This window comes from Aspergillus sydowii (genome assembly GCF_001890705.1).
Source record: "Aspergillus sydowii CBS 593.65 unplaced genomic scaffold ASPSYscaffold_12, whole genome shotgun sequence".
In the NCBI taxonomy this organism is placed as follows: Eukaryota; Fungi; Ascomycota; class Eurotiomycetes; order Eurotiales; family Aspergillaceae; genus Aspergillus; species Aspergillus sydowii.
Window position 1 is genome coordinate 512,950 of NW_024467870.1, and position 15,517 is coordinate 528,466.

Sequence of the window (15,517 nt, forward strand, 5' to 3'; positions counted from 1 at the left end):
CTATTCCACGGCTTCCTCAAGGGCCTGTGTATGTGGTGCCCGTGTAGTTGTTCTCTTTCAAGCATCATCTTCGACAACCTCCTCTCCGTAATTTTCCTCCTCCTTGGCTTCCTCTTTGGATAATTGACGGCCTTGCGCCTCGGCAAATTTCTTGTCCTCCTCCATACGTTCCGTCAGGAACACATTAATGTCGTTTTGTAGCACAGGGACGAGCTTTCTGAGTTCTGCGAGGTATGCGACCTTAACTTTCACGTTGTCGTCGGAGGGGTTCGGGTTGGCTGAGTGGATGGTGTGCTCGAATATGCGGTCTAGCTGCGGCGAAGTATACGCGGCCTGGAGACGATTCGACTGGGGGTCCGTGAATGGTGCCATGCTGAAAACCTTGCGTTGCTAGACGAAGTCTCTGTAATTCTGAAGTTATCGTTGGCGAGAAGAGAATACGGAGGGAGAAATTGCTGGCGGGGCGGACAGCGAACTAGCAGCGGGACTACTGAGGCCCAAGTGCGTTGCGGAGCGATGAACGATCGACAAGAATAATGATCGTCTTTCTTGGACGCTTCTCAGGCTACTGCGTTTATCCCACTACTCTAATGCACAGAATAGATCCCAAGAGAGCGTCCAGCGCGACGATGACTGCGGAGTAAACGAGCACCCTGCCGTCGACACCCCTCGATTACATACACAGCCTCACCTCTTACCACATTCTCTCCCGCCCCGACCCGGAAATGCTGCGCTCGCCCGTCACCGTCTCCCCAGAGCGCTCTGCCTCTCGATCACCGCTCCCACCTCGCCGCTCTGTCGATGACGAATTGGACCGTCCAGGCTCCTCTGGAAGTGATGCCTCTTCGGTGATTTCAAATGCGACCGCCATCTCTGCGCCCCAGACCAACACATACCAGCCCGGGACCTCCCCTCGATCCGCCGTCCGGACACCACCCGCCGCCAACAACGGAGCCTCAGGGCGTCTCCCCACCTCCTTCATGCCGCACCATGATCCATCGAGCAGAAAGCCGTCAGGACGAGCCCATCCGCCGGATCTGCACAAGCGTTCGCGTCACCACTCGCAGGGCTTCTTCGAACCATCCCTCCCCACCGCTTCCTTGTCCGACGCGACGCTTTCGGCCTCGAGGATAGCAGCTCAGGCTGCTATGCTCAGCCAGCACCCATCCTCAACAGTTCAACTTCCTCCAAAACGAACAACAGATGAAGGGTCGGTGTCGCCCCCTCCCCCGCTTCCTGCTTCACAACCCCCGAGACCAGGGTCAGCTTCAGGCCAGCCACAACAACAAAGCACTGGACATGGCGTAGGCCAGGCTGCGGCGACGACAGCAGCAAACCATGTGTTTCCGCGAATACCGCCACCGGGGATGGAAGCGCACACGTATGAGCGTGAGCATAAACACAAGAGCGAAAAGTCCAAGATGAAACTGTTCTCCAAGCCGAAGCATATTGGTATCAGTCGTGATAAGGATGTGAAAGACAAAGGGCTCCCATCTCCAAACAAGATTCCCGGTTTAACACGGATTGTGAGCGCATCTACGACAAGTCTAGCGGATAACTTCCCGTCAAATAACTCGTCTATGTACAATCTGTCGAACACCTCGGCGAGTACCGTTGTACCCGCTGATAAACCACAGGTTCCTGAAAAAGATGGGGTAAAAGAGAAGGAAAAGGATAAAACGCATAAACATCATTTCTTGTCACGGCAGAAGCTGAAGCTGAAAGATTTGAAGGATAGAGATGACCATTTCAACCTTCCGCTGTCGTCTGCGGCGAGTAACTCTAGGCCATCAGATCCCAATGCTCCCCAGTCGCTGTATTCCTTTACACCGGCTTCACCAAGTGCTGCTACCACTTCTTTCAGCAAGTCTGTGGGTGGGTTGGACCTATTGCATGGCGGCCGGGCGCTCCGCGACAAGAAAAAGGAAGAAAAGGCGTTGCAGGCAGAGGCGGAACCGCCCGAATGGCTGGCAAATTCAACCATGGCTGGGGCAGCTTCTGGCGGGTTCGCAGGTCCCTCATCGCTAGGAAGCACAGGAGGAATTCTCGCCGAGGCTGCTTTACGAGAGACATTACAAGGCTTCGGTCTCCACAACATGAGCCCCGAAGATGCCTGGGACTTCTTAAAAGCGAAGCTGTTGGTGATATTTGACGGTGAAGATGTGCGCATTGCTATTGAGGATCTCAACAAGTTGGTTCTCATCCACATACAGCGCTGCGTGCAAAGACGTATGCCCGCGGCTATCGTTGATGACCTACGTGAACTTCTAGAGGCAGGATTTGCTACTTTGAATCATACATTAAACGGCGTACCTGATGAGAAATTGATACCACATCTCGTACAGATCTGGATGTTGGTGTTTGGCACCATCCTTCCGTTTATTCAAGCCGTTTTCCTTCCCCTGGATCTTGAATTCAAGGGGTGTGGGTCAGTCATGAACACGCGAGAAGCACAAGAGTTCTGGAGTATTGCGTTAGATGGGGAGTATCCCGGTTGTGAGCTGGAAGTTCGCAACCTCGTCCTCATCGCTTTCCGTGACATGGTTGTCATCAACCGGTATGACAGCCTCAAAGCTACGTTTTCTCGCCTGAGTTTGGACAGCATCAAACTCGGAACCTCTGCCCTCAGCATTACAACTAAAAGCAGCAGTAATAGTGGCCGACCTGGTACAGCCGCGTCGCTCGATGGTGGTTTCGGAAGCTACAGTTCTCAGTCATCTGCCTTTCTCAATACCGCAGGAAGCCTCTCTTCTGATTCACCTGACTACAACCGTAGTCGGGCTACATCCAACACATCATCCAACCCAGACCAGCTCATTTTCCAATCTTTCTCTTCTCCGTCACAACGGCCAACAATCATCCACCGAACGAATAACACAGACACCTCACACGTCATTACCGAGACTGTCGGCCGCATGCTCCAATGTGTAAGCGTTCTTGCAAGTGTTCAAACAAACGACGGCCCGCAGGAAAGAATCGAAACGCTTAGCAAAGACCTTAAGCACAACTGGCTTGGACGTGCCCGAACTGGAAGGGACAGGCGCGGGTTTGTAGGAGCGAAAATCCGCCCACCTATCGTTGCGCGCACAAGTGACGATTCAACGACAGATAAAGACACCAGTTCCATGAATGGGGACACGTTGAGCTTGCCTCGTCAAGAACTGAGTGTTTTATGATAACTGCTTTTTTGTTTGTTGATTGCTCCGTTGTTGTCTGGCACAAAACGGGGTTCTGGTTCTTACTCTTACCTATGGGGATGCGTTGCAGGTTCTATCTATTTCAATGTTGTTTCCATTCTTTTGAGTGGGGGGTCGGTACGGAGGTTTTTTGGATTCAGGAGTAAGTACTGACTTGGGAACGTTGTTGGTGTTCGTTATCTGTATGGTTAGGGTGCTAAGGGACATTACTTATTTTCTTCAATTGAACTGATTTGCAATCAAATTCGATGCCTGGTTCAGTTTCTCCTATTCTACTAATCGAATATTGAGGAATCTGCGTCTAACTTTAGCAGTCCTTATGTACCAGGTTAACCTTCCTTGGATGCTGCAGATTCATTCCAAACCATAGATCAACTTAGCCAGGTAAATCAACCTTCAACCACTCCCCAAGCCAATTCCCTGTATTTCCCATTCCAGAAACACCAGAAACGCCGGCCACAACCTCCCTGGGATCCGAAGCAGTTAGAAACAAAAATAAGGTGAAAAGACATAAAAGAAATCCGCGCGAGACAAGCAGTTCCGTAGGTAGTGGGTAGCAAATAGATGCAACTTCACTTCTCATCATTCCCATTAGCAGCACCACCATTAAGCTGCTTGCTCAACTCCTTGAATTTCTTCTGTAGCGCTGCGGCAGGATACTTCGCGCCGCCGTCTTGGACAATCGCTTCGGTAATGCGATGCCATTTCTCGCATTCGAATTTCTCTTCGATTTCTTTCTTGATGCGCATGAGGCGCACCTCCTACAGTATCAATTAGCATTGAATGTAATGAGAAAAGGAAGGACGGGACGAATAAAGAGAGAGGGAGACATACATCCTCCTCACTGATCCCCACAAAGTTGGCCTTCATGGTCGTGTACCTCATTCTAAGCGTAGACCCGCCAACCTTGATGTTAGTAGCCTCGACAAAGATCTTGTTTATCTCAGTCCACGGACGGTTCTCTTCATCGCGGAGGCGCAGGATCATGCGGTCTTCTGGGCCCGCCGCGGCAAGAGTAACTGGGATGGACGGGAGGGTTGCGCGAGAAGGTGTAGTGGCACTACCAGGGGTGGACGGCTCGCCATCGTCAGTGCTGCCGCTGTCCTTCTTGGGATTCTTGTTTGGAGTTGTCGTGGCTGAACCTGATGCTTTGAGGCCACGCTTGCGCGGAGTTACAGTTGCGCTCTTGCCAGTGGGGGTGTTTTCTGCCTTGTTGGCTGCTAAGGCTGGTGCCTTGGTTGGAGTGAGGGTGTCCTTTATATCGTTTAGCTTGGGCACTTCCTCCGGTTTTATGTTTCTGTTTGTTCTTGTCGTTCAGTCTAGGATGACTTACTCCCATCGTTTCCTCGGTTTTGATCGGGGATGGATATTGGTCGCTTTCCTCAGTCTTCATGACTACGTTATTGGTCTGTGCAATTCTCTTGCCCTTGGGAGAGTTTATGGGTGTAAAATTGTTGGAGTGGGAGATGGTGGCTGTAGTATCAGAGTCAGTGTCGTAGTCCATAGTCAATGGGAGCAACCTTGTGAAGTGCGCGAGGAACTGGTATCTCATTTGACTTGCCAGAATTAAGTATCTAACTGGTTCAAGACGAAAAGAGATGATATAAATGGTCAAGAGGGACGACAATGGGGTGTTATGGCCTAACCTGGAGGAACGGGTGATTAACACACTTGGGTGATTCAGTGTTATTCACCAGAGGAGGTTGAGGGGATTGAAAATATCTAGGTGTCTGGGCTTCAGGGCTTGCCTAAGGTTGCCAGCATTGTTTTTTTACATCGCACTCTTACTTGGTTTGTTACTCGGGTATAGCATATTTTCACTAGGTGTGCAATGCCTACGTTCACAATGATAATACACTTGCGGCAGATGTCATCTGAATAGGGGCACCACTGTGCCATTCAAGACAGTTCCCGGGCATGAGTGCGAGGTAGAAGAGTAGGTAAGAGCAAAATTCGTACCCCAAACAGTAATAGCTTCTTACTACCTACAAAGAAATAGATAAATCATTCACACAGTTCACTCATGTTCTTTTCCTCCGCCAACTGCCTACTTCTGCTCCCACCTGTTCGGATCGGCATATGCATCGGAGGGGATATGGAAACTGGCAGTAGTTCCATACCATGTAGTTCACATTGAAGCTCGGTACCTAGACAGATCTAAAGGCAGGGTGAATTTCTGATTCTCTTTTTATGGTACAGTAATGATCTTTCTATACTTCGGTCAGCATTTTTTCACGGTGGGTGATCGGAGCACGAGTGTGACAGATCAACGACAGCGGTACATGGACGGATACTTGCGTGTTTTCTCGTGTCTCGTTGGCTGCTCAACAATTCGATTCTTGACTGAAAAAAAGAAAGTGAAGCGGCATTCCTTCGACTTTCCACCCAATCCGCAACCCATGGGTACAGCGCTATCGACGCCGGCTTTTAGTCCAGTTGTCATGCCGAGCAACTGGAGTTGACCGCTGGACGCTGATCCTCAATCCAGCTCGTCGGTTAGATTTCGAACTGTTTGTCAGGACTCAGGACTCCCTTCTTCAACCCGGCGAACCGTTCGCAAAGTTGACTTGGCGGCACTGCTCCGGCTACCTCGACAATTTGGATAATTCATCCCAGTTTGTCGCACCATATCTGCCCAGGTTCACTCAATTGGTTGACACAAAAAAAAAGCAATGAAATCGAGACGAAAAAAAGTACCTGCACGAGCCCAAAGCATCGACAACTCTGCATGCAACGAGCAAGCTAGTGGGCCTTGTTATTCGTCGCTTCCGCCCCATCGTACTTAAGCTGCATTGACTTCGTTGAACCTCGCGATCAGCGATTCGTGTAACAGGGGTCCAGAATTCCAGACGGTCTAGTCTCCGTTTCGCCCTTCTTCCCAATCTTCGTTCTCTCAGCATCCTTGTCTTTGGCCTCTGTCAAGCAAGAATTCAGCGGCTGTGTTTGGCGCGTAGTGTCGGTGACCAGAACCGGTTATAGATCATTGACAACGGACGGTAGAAGATATTACTATGGGTTGCTAGCCTATGGTGCTTTGTACTTCCTTCCCATCGTGGAAGCTGTAGAGAAACTCGCCGGGGATGCGAACTTGCCGAGGGAGAGTCTGCAGCACGAGCTCTGCGGGCCATTAATTGAGACTTGCGTTGGATAGGGCATGGGTGAGGGATCGGAGCCCTTGCTCCAGAATTCCAGATGGAAGCCTGATCACTTTGTCAACCAAGCAAGGAAACTCTCAAAGATATCAGGGAAAGCCAAATTGTAGATCGCCTCATACTCTTTTGTGGGGAGAGTTCCTAGGCTATAGGCTTGGAATTATACCGAAGCATAGTAAATTCTTCAAGGATTATCTGTCCAGCTGGGGAAAATGAAGCTGATAAAGTCATTCAATGTCCGCCTTGCGCAGGCTGATGATCGTCTGGATGAAATTCTCGGAAAAGCACGCATGCATCGTGGGGCGATAAAACAGGCAGATGCTGCAGAGATGGAAGAGGGAAAAAACATCCAGACTCAGCGTCACCCGTCAAGGAAATCACATTACCAGCAGTCAGCACAACAAGCGCCGTCAGCCTCACCCAGGCATCAACCCACGAGCCAGCTGAAGAACAGCCATCGAAGGCTTTCCGGATGATTTCCGGGCTTTCGCTCGCTGACATTATTCTTGTGCCAACAAGTCAAGGCTGGGTCATCTGCCTATAGCAGGCTGCCGGCCATGGCGGGCTGGCTTGTCCTCATTTTATGAGACGTCTATTTCCACCAACTTCTGCTTTTCTTTTGGCATCTATCACTTCTTTAACTTCATTCCATACACTCGATCTCACTGCGGTCCAAGTCTTGTGGACGCTTTCCTCTCCCCAAGAGCTCAGACTAACACACCGCTAGAAGCCTAGAATTCGCTTATCCTTCGGCCAACAGACCAGACACGTAATAATAAAGCAAGGCGGATCGGGAGCTATTTGAAGTGCGTCACTTCCAGAGATCTCTTTCCCTCGTCTTCTCTGTTTACCTTCAAGTCCTACATTTCCTTTTCATTCAACGCTTCGCTTGCTTCCTGTTCCCCACACGCTACGGTACCTCCCGTATTCACCCTCCGCAATCGGCGCCCTTTTGACGCTCTGCGATTTTCTCCTTATACGGCAACCAGCTCAGGTCTATGAATTATCTATGATGTCCGCTGGTACTGATTCTCCTGATTCCGCCTCGATCAGCCTCCAGCAATCGACTATTCCAGAGCCCAAGGCGCAAAGAGATCCAAGCGCTAGCCAATCTTCCACTACGCTCGCGGAAGCTCCACAGCGGGTCCCATCATCCACAGAAGCTATGGCCGACTCACCCAATCCTACAACCACAACGGGCGACATCAAACATGATGCCGAACCGCCCGTTGAGAACAATGCGGTAAATGCCGATGTGAAGCCACCAGTCTCCGTCTCCGAAAATACTGCTAAGAAATCCGCTTGCAAGAAGCACCCTGGGAAAGAGCCAGACCCCAATTCTCGAAATCGCGATTCCAAGAAAAAGTCCCGGAAAGCGGGCAAGAACTCGTCAATAGTCACCCCTAGTGACGATAGCTCTTCGGAGGTAAACTCATCTTCTGAGAGTACAAGTGCCAGTGAATCCACCTCAGAGGATGATAAGTCGTCATCGGAGCCTTCCGAGTTGGAGTTAGAGCGATACTCGCGACGGAGGCGCACGAAGACTAGGACAAATAGGTTGAAACGCAATAAGAAGAAGCTTAAGTCACGCTATGACGACGAGTCAGATACAGGATCTGACGTCGAGGATACCGAGCAGGATGATTCCTTTGATGAGAAACAGCTCAGAAAACTTGTGAAGAAGCTGAAGTTGAAGAAGGCCAGAATACATGATCACATTGAGGACTCTTCCGAGGACCAGCAGTTTGATGGTGGTGATGCAGACTTGGTCGAGATGTCTCTTACTTTGGCCAAGGAAAAACTGAAAACGAAACAGGCCGATGGCAAGCGTGTTAAGTTGCGCGGGAGGCGAGGTCTAATCGACAGCCTAGGAGAGCCTCAAAAGGGACTGCAGCGAAGATCAAAGAAGAAAGCTGGCTCGAAAATGGCTTTCAAGAGAGTTGATCAACGTATTTCTTTCCATCCTATCTCGAAGAATTAAAGACAAAAAAAAAAGTCAGCTAACTCTAAGCAGTATGGGACAACACAATCCACAAATTTAAACTCACTGAAACCATGGATGATCCCGATGCAAATGAGTGGGATCAGTACCTCTTCACCGTACGTCGCAGGTTTGACTGGGAGGGCAAATATGTCGAAACGGTGGTGGACCTCAAGAGTAAGCACCTCCGAGAGGCTTTGAGCAAAGTCATGGACGGAGTGAAAGGCGTCAGTTTGGTACAGGAGACCGCAGTTGTTGATCCAAACATGCTCTTTCTGTACCTCGAGGAAACACGCCAGTACATGAAGGAACTTAAACAACAGGCCAAAACAGAAAAGAAGAAAAAAGCAAGGAAACTCGCGGGGCAGAAGGCACATCACCTGAAGATTCTGATCAAATACCTCGACATGGACTATGCCGAGACAAAGAAGACGTTATACCCGCTACTGGAGGCGAATACCATAACCTTTGATCTCTTGTGGGCGTTGTTCAAGCCAAATACAATTGCCTATACGCCTACATATGGTAATCAAGACGAGCCTCGTGCCTTCAAGATAGAATACGCCACTAAAGAGTCATCTTTCATGAAGGGCCAGTGGTACAGTATTGAAGGTCGGTATCTGGAATATGATGGTAAGACATTTGGCATGGGAACAATGGCAGCCGAAGTGGAATCCTTCAAGGGAGCCCGCAAGATCACCAGCCTAGGATGCTACCCGCTTAAGTACCACCGTGAAGCGGATGAAGTCCGAACCAAGCTCATCGAACGGGGTAAGAAGTTTGTGGCTTTGAGGGGCATGAATTACCGGTTTCATAAGGGGATGGCGTTTTTCAAAAAGAAGCGCACTGTCATCAAAGTCAATATCAATGGACGAGTGATGATTGACCCAGCAATCCACCGTCGTATCAACCCTAACTACCCTATCAGTACCGTCCGCCCCAAAGACCCCGATTTGCTAGATGGTTCCGATGACGAAAGTGAAGGTGGATGCTGCTGTGTGTCAGGATCTGAATCTGATATATCTCATGGAGAACGCCGTGATTCGGATTCACCCAAGATGAAGTTTAAGGTGGTTAGAAATAAGGATGGCCGCCCCCAAGTTATCGCAGTGGAAGTTGACGAGAATGGTAACGAGATTCAGAAAGAGGATATGGATGAGGTCGGCGATGCATCTGAGCGAGATTTCACAGAAGAAGAATTGCTCATCGCCAGCCCGGTCGTTCTGGGATTTGCGTTTAGCGAGAAGCTATGGCTCGAATTCAGCGTCTCCGGAGTCAGTGATATCGAATGGAATGAGGACGCGTTCGACTCCCTGGTTCTACCAGGCAACCAGAAGACTATCGTCAAAGCTCTAGTTGAGTCACATACCTTCTGCGCCGCACAAAACATCGACGATGTGATTCAAGGGAAAGGCAGAGGACTCGTGGCCGTGCTACACGGACCTCCCGGTACTGGGAAGACACTGACGGCTGAGGGTATAGCAGAGCTACTGAAGCGCCCCTTGTACATGGTAAGCGCTGGTGAGCTTGGAACAGACTCGCGCACATTAGAAGCGGAGCTGAACAAAATCTTGGACATTGCCCACTCTTGGGGTGCTGTGCTGCTTCTAGACGAAGCCGACATCTTCTTGGAGAAGAGAACAATTCAGGATATCCACCGCAACGCACTCGTCAGCATCTTCCTTCGTCTGCTTGAGTACTTCCAGGGGATTCTCTTCTTGACCACTAACCGCGTGGAAACCTTTGACGACGCTTTCCAGTCCCGAATCCACGTTGCCTTGCGCTACGGTGACCTCACTACCAAAGCCAAGCGCAGCGTATGGAAGATGTTCCTCGAAAAGGTTCAGGCGATGGAGGGCGTACAGACGTCGAATTTCACAGACAAAGACTTCGACACGCTTGCGCGTCATAATCTCAATGGACGACAGGTGAGTTATTTTCTCTCGCCAACGGTATGCCAATGTGTGAGCTAACTAGAGTCCCCAGATCAAAAACTCCGTGCGGACAGCGCAAGCCCTTGCCGTCAACGAAAAAGCCCCTCTATCCATGGAACATATTAAACGTGTTCTGGACGTGGCGGAAACTTTCGACCACGATCTACGCGGAGGCACGGGTTATATGGATGCCATGCGAAGCTACACTTAATTTTTGAGTTTGATTTGCACTTTCCCTTTCGCTGCCATTTCTTTTTCTGGACTTGGTGCTCTAAATACGTTTTTTGTTCCCATCCATCTATTTGCTCATTATTCATTATCTAGTATCCCAGGCTCACGTCTCTCCTGTCCTGTCTTTCCCTGCTTTTGAGAGTTTTCGAATGGACGAATGACGACTGATGACTGATACTCTGCTCTACTCTGGATTTGGGGTTGAAAGATAATGGTTTGGATTTTCCCTCTCTATCCTTTTCTTTTACAAAATAAAAAAATAAAAATAAAGATGGAATCGCACTTCTAGACTAATTTAGGTATTTGGAATATTGTTCCAAATCTGCTATAAATTTGTGCTTCCTAGCTGTGCTTTACAAGCCTCACGAATGAGGTTTAAAGGCCACTGTGATTAATCCTAGGTTGGGAGGAGGCATAGAAACTAGGGAACTGAATGTACAGACACTCATAAGACGTAATTACGAATTTGATTTATATTTTATAGGAAAATACAAGTCATTTGTCTTCCCTCACCGTTCCCCGTGAAGAGAGTACTCCATCAGCAGCTGCGTTCCTCCAATGTAGTACTACTAGTCGATGTGGAAGAATTGTGAGTGGATAAAATGACAGTACTGTTATACAGGGAGGAACGCTGCTGCAGAACTTTCAAGCGTAAATCATTTAAGGGTTGGCCTTGACGAAGTCGATACCCTTCTGGATGTTCTTCTTGAGGTCGCCGAGGCAGGCTTCGAGGAGCTTCTGCTCGTACTCATTGACCTGGCCGACGGGGTTGATCTTCTCAGCACCGTTGGGGCCGAGCTCAACCTTGGAGGCAAAGAAGTCGATACCCTGGTCCTTGTAGAGAGGGCTGTCAACGAATGTGGGCTCAACAACCCCCTTCTCGCCCTGAGCGGCACGGAGGAGGGACTCAGCGAAGCGAGCACCAGCCATGGCCATGGAGAGAGTGGCGGAACCAGCACCATCCTTGGCCTTGACGACCTCGTCACCACCGAACTGGATGCGGTTGACGAGCTGGTCACGAGCAGTGCCCTGGATGCCGGCGTGGTTGGACTGGGAAAGCAGAGGAACAATGGTCACACCAGAGTGTCCACCAACAACGGGAACAGCCTCCTTGGAGGGGTCGGTTCCCTGGACCTGGGAGATGAAGCGAGAGGCACGGACGACATCAAGGGTGGTGACACCGAAGAGACGCTTGGGGTTGTAGACACCAGCGGCCTTGAAGACCTCAGAGACGATGGGGACAGTGGAGTTGACCTAGAATAATTAGCATGACTTGTCATAACGAGCCCCAGGTGGTGGTAATGCATACAGGGTTGGAGATGACAAGGATGTTGGCCTCAGGAGAAGCCTTGGCAGCAGCCTTAGCAAGGTCACGGACAATCGACGCGTTGGTGTTGAAAAGGTCTGTCGTCAAAACATCAGTTCCTGTCCGTTTATAATGCTAGTTGTTCTAAACGCTATCCATACCGTCACGGGTCATGCCGGGCTTACGGGGGACACCGGCAGGGATGAGTACGATCTCAGAGCCCTTGAGAGCATTCTCAAGGCCGCTGGCATCGGGCTGGTAACCGCTGACAGTGCTGTTAGTGTTGATGTGGCTGAGATCAGCAGCGACACCTAGAAGGTTTCCAATTAGCCCAGTTCGCTGAAGGAGACAATGGATTCGATTGGGATGTGGTGCGACGCACCAGGGCCACCGCGGATATCGTAAAGGGCAAGCTCAGAGACACGAGGGTTGAGCTTGAGGAGAAGGGACAGGGGCTGTCCGATACCACCAGCGGCACCGAGGACCGCAACCTTAGAGGCCTAGAGATTGCGCAAGACTGTCAGTATATTGTTTTGAATGGTATCTCCGAGGTACTCCGAAAGCAAAAGCGCGCAACTAACGACATACCTGGCTAGCAGAGGCGGAGAAAGCCCGCTTCTGGAGGAAACCGAAAGATTGACGAGCAGCGAACATTGTGACGGTTAAGTGGAGGATATGATATACCACAAAGGGACAAAGAGGTGGGGGAATTCTATCGCGATGAGAGGAGACGGAGGGAAGAAGAGAGAGAAAGAAGAAAAGCTGTCCGAGATCACTCCGGGTGACGAGGTTGGAAGGAAGTGGGCCCTTTCTCGCTCGATCCCGTTCCGACGCATGGAGCTGCCCCAACTGTCGTAACGTGCACGGCATCCTTGTCCCGAGGTCGGACGGAGAACACCAAAACTATACCATACAGAGTATATGAGAGCGAACTGTGAACCAGCGTAACTTATCGACTGAAATGGAAACTACAAAGACATGTGTTCGCTCGATTTTTAGCGAATAGATTCCATATTACAGTCCAAGAGGCCCAAACAACGCCGACGCTAGAAAAATATGAGGCCAGCAATTGCTGTATTTACAAGAGGTTAAGCAAGACTAGGAAGCAAGAAACCCGCATCATCTCAAAAAGTGCAGCACCGCCCAACAAAATAAGAGGAATAATATCACTCCTGCCCAAAAAATCCATTTATCCTGCTTCGCTCGCCGCTCAACCTTGCGAATTGTTTCTCCGCTGACGCCGAGGGTGTTTGCGACGCTGTAAAGACGGCGTTGTGTGCCCTTCAGTACTTCTCGCTGTTGCCCAAGATCGGCAAGCACAGCACGGCCCCGATCAAGGAAATCATCAAGCTGAGAGCTTGTGCTTGACAGGAAGGATTGCTCCCTTAGCGCATGCGTTTCCCGAGTATAGTCCGACCCTCCAAAACCAGTGCCCGACCGCGACGAAGAAGGCGCAAACGGTGAATCGTGGGCCACCGAAGGTTGGGCATAAGGGTTCTCAGGTGTAGCTGTGTGATGCGGACGACGACCGAGAAGCTCATGGCGGTTGATTACAGATTGCTATTAACCAAACAATTAGCCACAGTCGATACAGAATCGCATCGTCCAGGTCTCGAGAATAAACACTTACAGCATCCTCCCTCTCTTTCCGTAGTTGGTCAAAATGTTGTCGATAATCTTGTAGTTCCGCCCTGAAGTTCTTGACTCTTTCGAACGCCTTTTCCTGCTTCTCTGGTATCAATTCTCTCTTCGATAAAGCAGAGTAGTCGTCAATCGTCCGGGATAGCGACGCTAAGGACGCTGCAACCTGGCCTATAAACAGACGTCAGTATCGATAAATTAACTTAACGAGCGCACTCAGACGTCAAATACGCAAAATAGCCGCTGATTCAAACGTCGGATTATTACCTTGTAACGCTGCAGGTGTTGTGGCAGGGGATTGTGCGAACGTGTCTAGGTCGCGGCGAATGGCAGATGACTGCTTGAGAGCAGAGTTGAATAGCGAATTCTATATCGGAGCATTAGATGTTCAATCAGGCATATATCAACGGAATCGCAGGCGGTTGAGAATTCATACCATGTTCTATGTGGATGGTGTCCCTAATGTTGTTGGTGTCCACCGGCGGCGTTTATCAATCAGGAGTTGGAGCACAGGACAAGTTCCAGTTCCGACTTGAAAAAGTAAATAATGTGTCGGATATATTTGTCGTCTTCTCAGACGAATCGACGTGTTAAAATCAATAATATACTGAATGTCTCATTGATGCTTGGTGCCACATAACCTTTGATATTGGCGTCACCGCCTTTGGACAGTCGCCTTGTAATACGCGCTCTGCGCAATATCCAGCCTGTTCAGACACTCTGCTACCAAATATAGTTTTGTACCGGGAATAAAAACTCGAAGCCTCAGGAGCGCGAGAAAACCGGTTTCTATTTGTTCTAAACCCACTCGACAAGCAACTGCGCTTTGCGCAAAGCATACCTAGACTAACAAAGACAGCTCCATCACAAAGATTACTACTGTCTCTGTCAGGTTGAAGAGTTTTTCAGTCTCGGATTCTTAAAAGCGGAAATGTATTCGTTACAAGCCTAGAACTACGTCAAGATGCGCCCAAGATCAAAACACTGCCCAGCCAACGCAACTGACAAAACCTGGTATAGTATATATATGGAAAATAGATAACGACCCTCACTCTTTAGTTCTTAGGAGGATACTTGTTTTGAAGGAACCACCTAGGGAGGAGACAAGTCAACAATTGGAAACATTAGTGATGGAACGTGGAAAACCTACTTGCTGACGAAGTAATCGACGGCGCCAAAAGCACCCACAGCACCCGTCCACAGCCCAACAAGCTCCCACGAAAGCTTGCCTTGTGCGTGCTTGTGGTAAGCTCCAAATCCAAGACCTGCGCTGACGAGGGCGAGAATAGCGGCATTGCCAAGATATACTGGGTTGGTCTCATTGCCATGGCCACGCGAGGCCTTGGCCTTCGCCTTCTTCTCACGGGCTTCTCGTGTCTCCTTTTCCTCACGCTCTATCCGCTCCGCCTGAGTACTGGTCTGCACATTTTGTTGCAGGAAATCGGAGTCTACCGACTGCACGTGAGGGCTGTCAACGTCGATTAGGGATGCTGTACTCTCGCCTTCATCTTTGTAAACTCGGTTGATCTCGGGGGCACGGCTGATGAAAACCGGTTTAATTAGTTTTCTTGGTATCAAAAACCGCAATACAGTAGCTTCACTTACGCCTGCGATTAGAGTCAGTAAAGTTAAAGAATTCGACCGACGGGTGGTGTGGCATACCTCTTCAGGGGATTGCTTGGGACCCCTTGCAGCAGCTTCGGCGTAACTCATGGTTATAGTTTGGAGAGCGTGTATTCTGTAGATGATGAAAAGCGACTCCAAGGGGGGGGTATGAACAGACACAGGAATTTAAATGCGGGAAATAGCCATCACGACCCGCATTGAGAAATGACGTTTTTATACCTTTGTTTGGCGTGGATGATGTCATGATCGTGCCTTGGACTTGGCACGGTAACGTTCGTCGTCCACCAATTTTGGGGCTTGAGCGCATCCTTGGAACATTTACTCCTCCGGGTCATACGCGTTTAGCATCCAGGATGGATATGCCTGTAGTCCGAACTGAGGCTTTGCCTTAAGTTCTGGTTAACTAGGACAGAAATAGGTGCCTAGTATTGCGCATACCTAGGGATGTG

At 49.7% G+C, this 15,517-nt stretch overlaps 7 protein-coding genes across 7 annotated transcripts; 2 read left to right on the plus strand and 5 right to left on the minus strand.

Annotated features, from left to right (window-relative positions):
• Window positions 1-57: 57 nt before the first annotated feature.
• On the minus strand, window positions 58-348 carry ASPSYDRAFT_125176 (uncharacterized protein; the record flags this gene model as incomplete). Its single annotated transcript, XM_040840448.1, has 1 exon — window positions 58-348. A coding segment is annotated over one exon (291 nt), but the record flags the coding sequence as incomplete, so codon positions are not given.
• A 200-nt stretch (window positions 349-548) lies between these two features.
• ASPSYDRAFT_443569 (uncharacterized protein) lies at window positions 549-3,468 on the plus strand. Its single transcript, XM_040846836.1, has one exon. It carries the CDS (start codon window positions 726-728, stop codon window positions 3,174-3,176), a length of 2,451 nt encoding a protein of 816 aa, XP_040698917.1. The 5' UTR covers window positions 549-725; the 3' UTR covers window positions 3,177-3,468.
• ASPSYDRAFT_49271 (uncharacterized protein) lies at window positions 3,438-4,768 on the minus strand. Its single transcript, XM_040847798.1, has 3 exons — window positions 4,531-4,768; window positions 4,032-4,451; window positions 3,438-3,958 (listed from the first exon to the last, which is right to left on the minus strand). Exons 1-3 carry the CDS (start codon window positions 4,699-4,701, stop codon window positions 3,770-3,772), a joined length of 780 nt encoding a protein of 259 aa, XP_040698918.1. The 5' UTR covers window positions 4,702-4,768; the 3' UTR covers window positions 3,438-3,769.
• Window positions 4,769-6,998: 2,230 nt separating this feature from the next.
• ASPSYDRAFT_446985 (ATP-binding protein) lies at window positions 6,999-10,892 on the plus strand. Its single transcript, XM_040846894.1, has 4 exons — window positions 6,999-7,155; window positions 7,344-8,298; window positions 8,364-10,258; window positions 10,317-10,892. The coding sequence occupies exons 2-4, from the start codon at window positions 7,359-7,361 to the stop codon at window positions 10,473-10,475; spliced, it is 2,994 nt and encodes a 997-aa protein (XP_040698919.1). The 5' UTR covers window positions 6,999-7,155; window positions 7,344-7,358; the 3' UTR covers window positions 10,476-10,892.
• A 263-nt stretch (window positions 10,893-11,155) lies between these two features.
• ASPSYDRAFT_159093 (malate dehydrogenase) lies at window positions 11,156-12,455 on the minus strand (the record flags this gene model as incomplete). The annotated part of the gene is given in 5 exon segments (XM_040842794.1): window positions 11,156-11,749; window positions 11,805-11,936; window positions 11,952-12,112; window positions 12,184-12,301; window positions 12,390-12,455. 5 exon segments carry the CDS (start codon window positions 12,453-12,455, stop codon window positions 11,156-11,158), a joined length of 1,071 nt encoding a protein of 356 aa, XP_040698920.1.
• A 271-nt stretch (window positions 12,456-12,726) lies between these two features.
• Window positions 12,727-13,951, minus strand: ASPSYDRAFT_49275 (golgi SNAP receptor complex member 2 family protein; the record flags this gene model as incomplete). Its single annotated transcript, XM_040847799.1, has 4 exons — window positions 13,879-13,951; window positions 13,710-13,809; window positions 13,432-13,613; window positions 12,727-13,361 (listed from the first exon to the last, which is right to left on the minus strand). Coding segments are annotated over exons 1-4 (721 nt in total), but the record flags the coding sequence as incomplete, so codon positions are not given.
• Window positions 13,952-14,497: 546 nt separating this feature from the next.
• On the minus strand, window positions 14,498-15,155 carry ASPSYDRAFT_159300 (uncharacterized protein; the record flags this gene model as incomplete). The annotated part of the gene is made up of 3 exons (XM_040842814.1): window positions 14,498-14,534; window positions 14,593-14,982; window positions 15,085-15,155. The coding sequence occupies 3 exons, from the start codon at window positions 15,153-15,155 to the stop codon at window positions 14,498-14,500; spliced, it is 498 nt and encodes a 165-aa protein (XP_040698922.1).
• Between the last annotated feature and the right edge of the window lie 362 nt (window positions 15,156-15,517).

Excerpts from the sequence above, each read along its gene's own strand:
- ASPSYDRAFT_443569 (XM_040846836.1), top strand. The coding sequence starts at position 726 with ATGCTGCGCTCGCCCGTCACCGTCTCCCCAGAGCGCTCTGCCTCTCGA.
- ASPSYDRAFT_49271 (XM_040847798.1), bottom strand. The coding sequence starts at position 4,701 with ATGGACTACGACACTGACTCTGATACTACAGCCACCATCTCCCACTCC. Across the intron at positions 4,452-4,530 it reads AAACCGAGGAAACGATGGGA|GACACCCTCACTCCAACCAA; the intron begins GTAAGTCATCCT and ends AACGATATAAAG. Across the intron at positions 3,959-4,031 it reads TGGGGATCAGTGAGGAGGAT|GAGGTGCGCCTCATGCGCAT; the intron begins GTATGTCTCCCT and ends TTGATACTGTAG.
- ASPSYDRAFT_446985 (XM_040846894.1), top strand. The coding sequence starts at position 7,359 with ATGATGTCCGCTGGTACTGATTCTCCTGATTCCGCCTCGATCAGCCTC. Across the intron at positions 8,299-8,363 it reads TTTCAAGAGAGTTGATCAAC|TATGGGACAACACAATCCAC; the intron begins GTATTTCTTTCC and ends AACTCTAAGCAG. Across the intron at positions 10,259-10,316 it reads ATAATCTCAATGGACGACAG|ATCAAAAACTCCGTGCGGAC; the intron begins GTGAGTTATTTT and ends TAGAGTCCCCAG.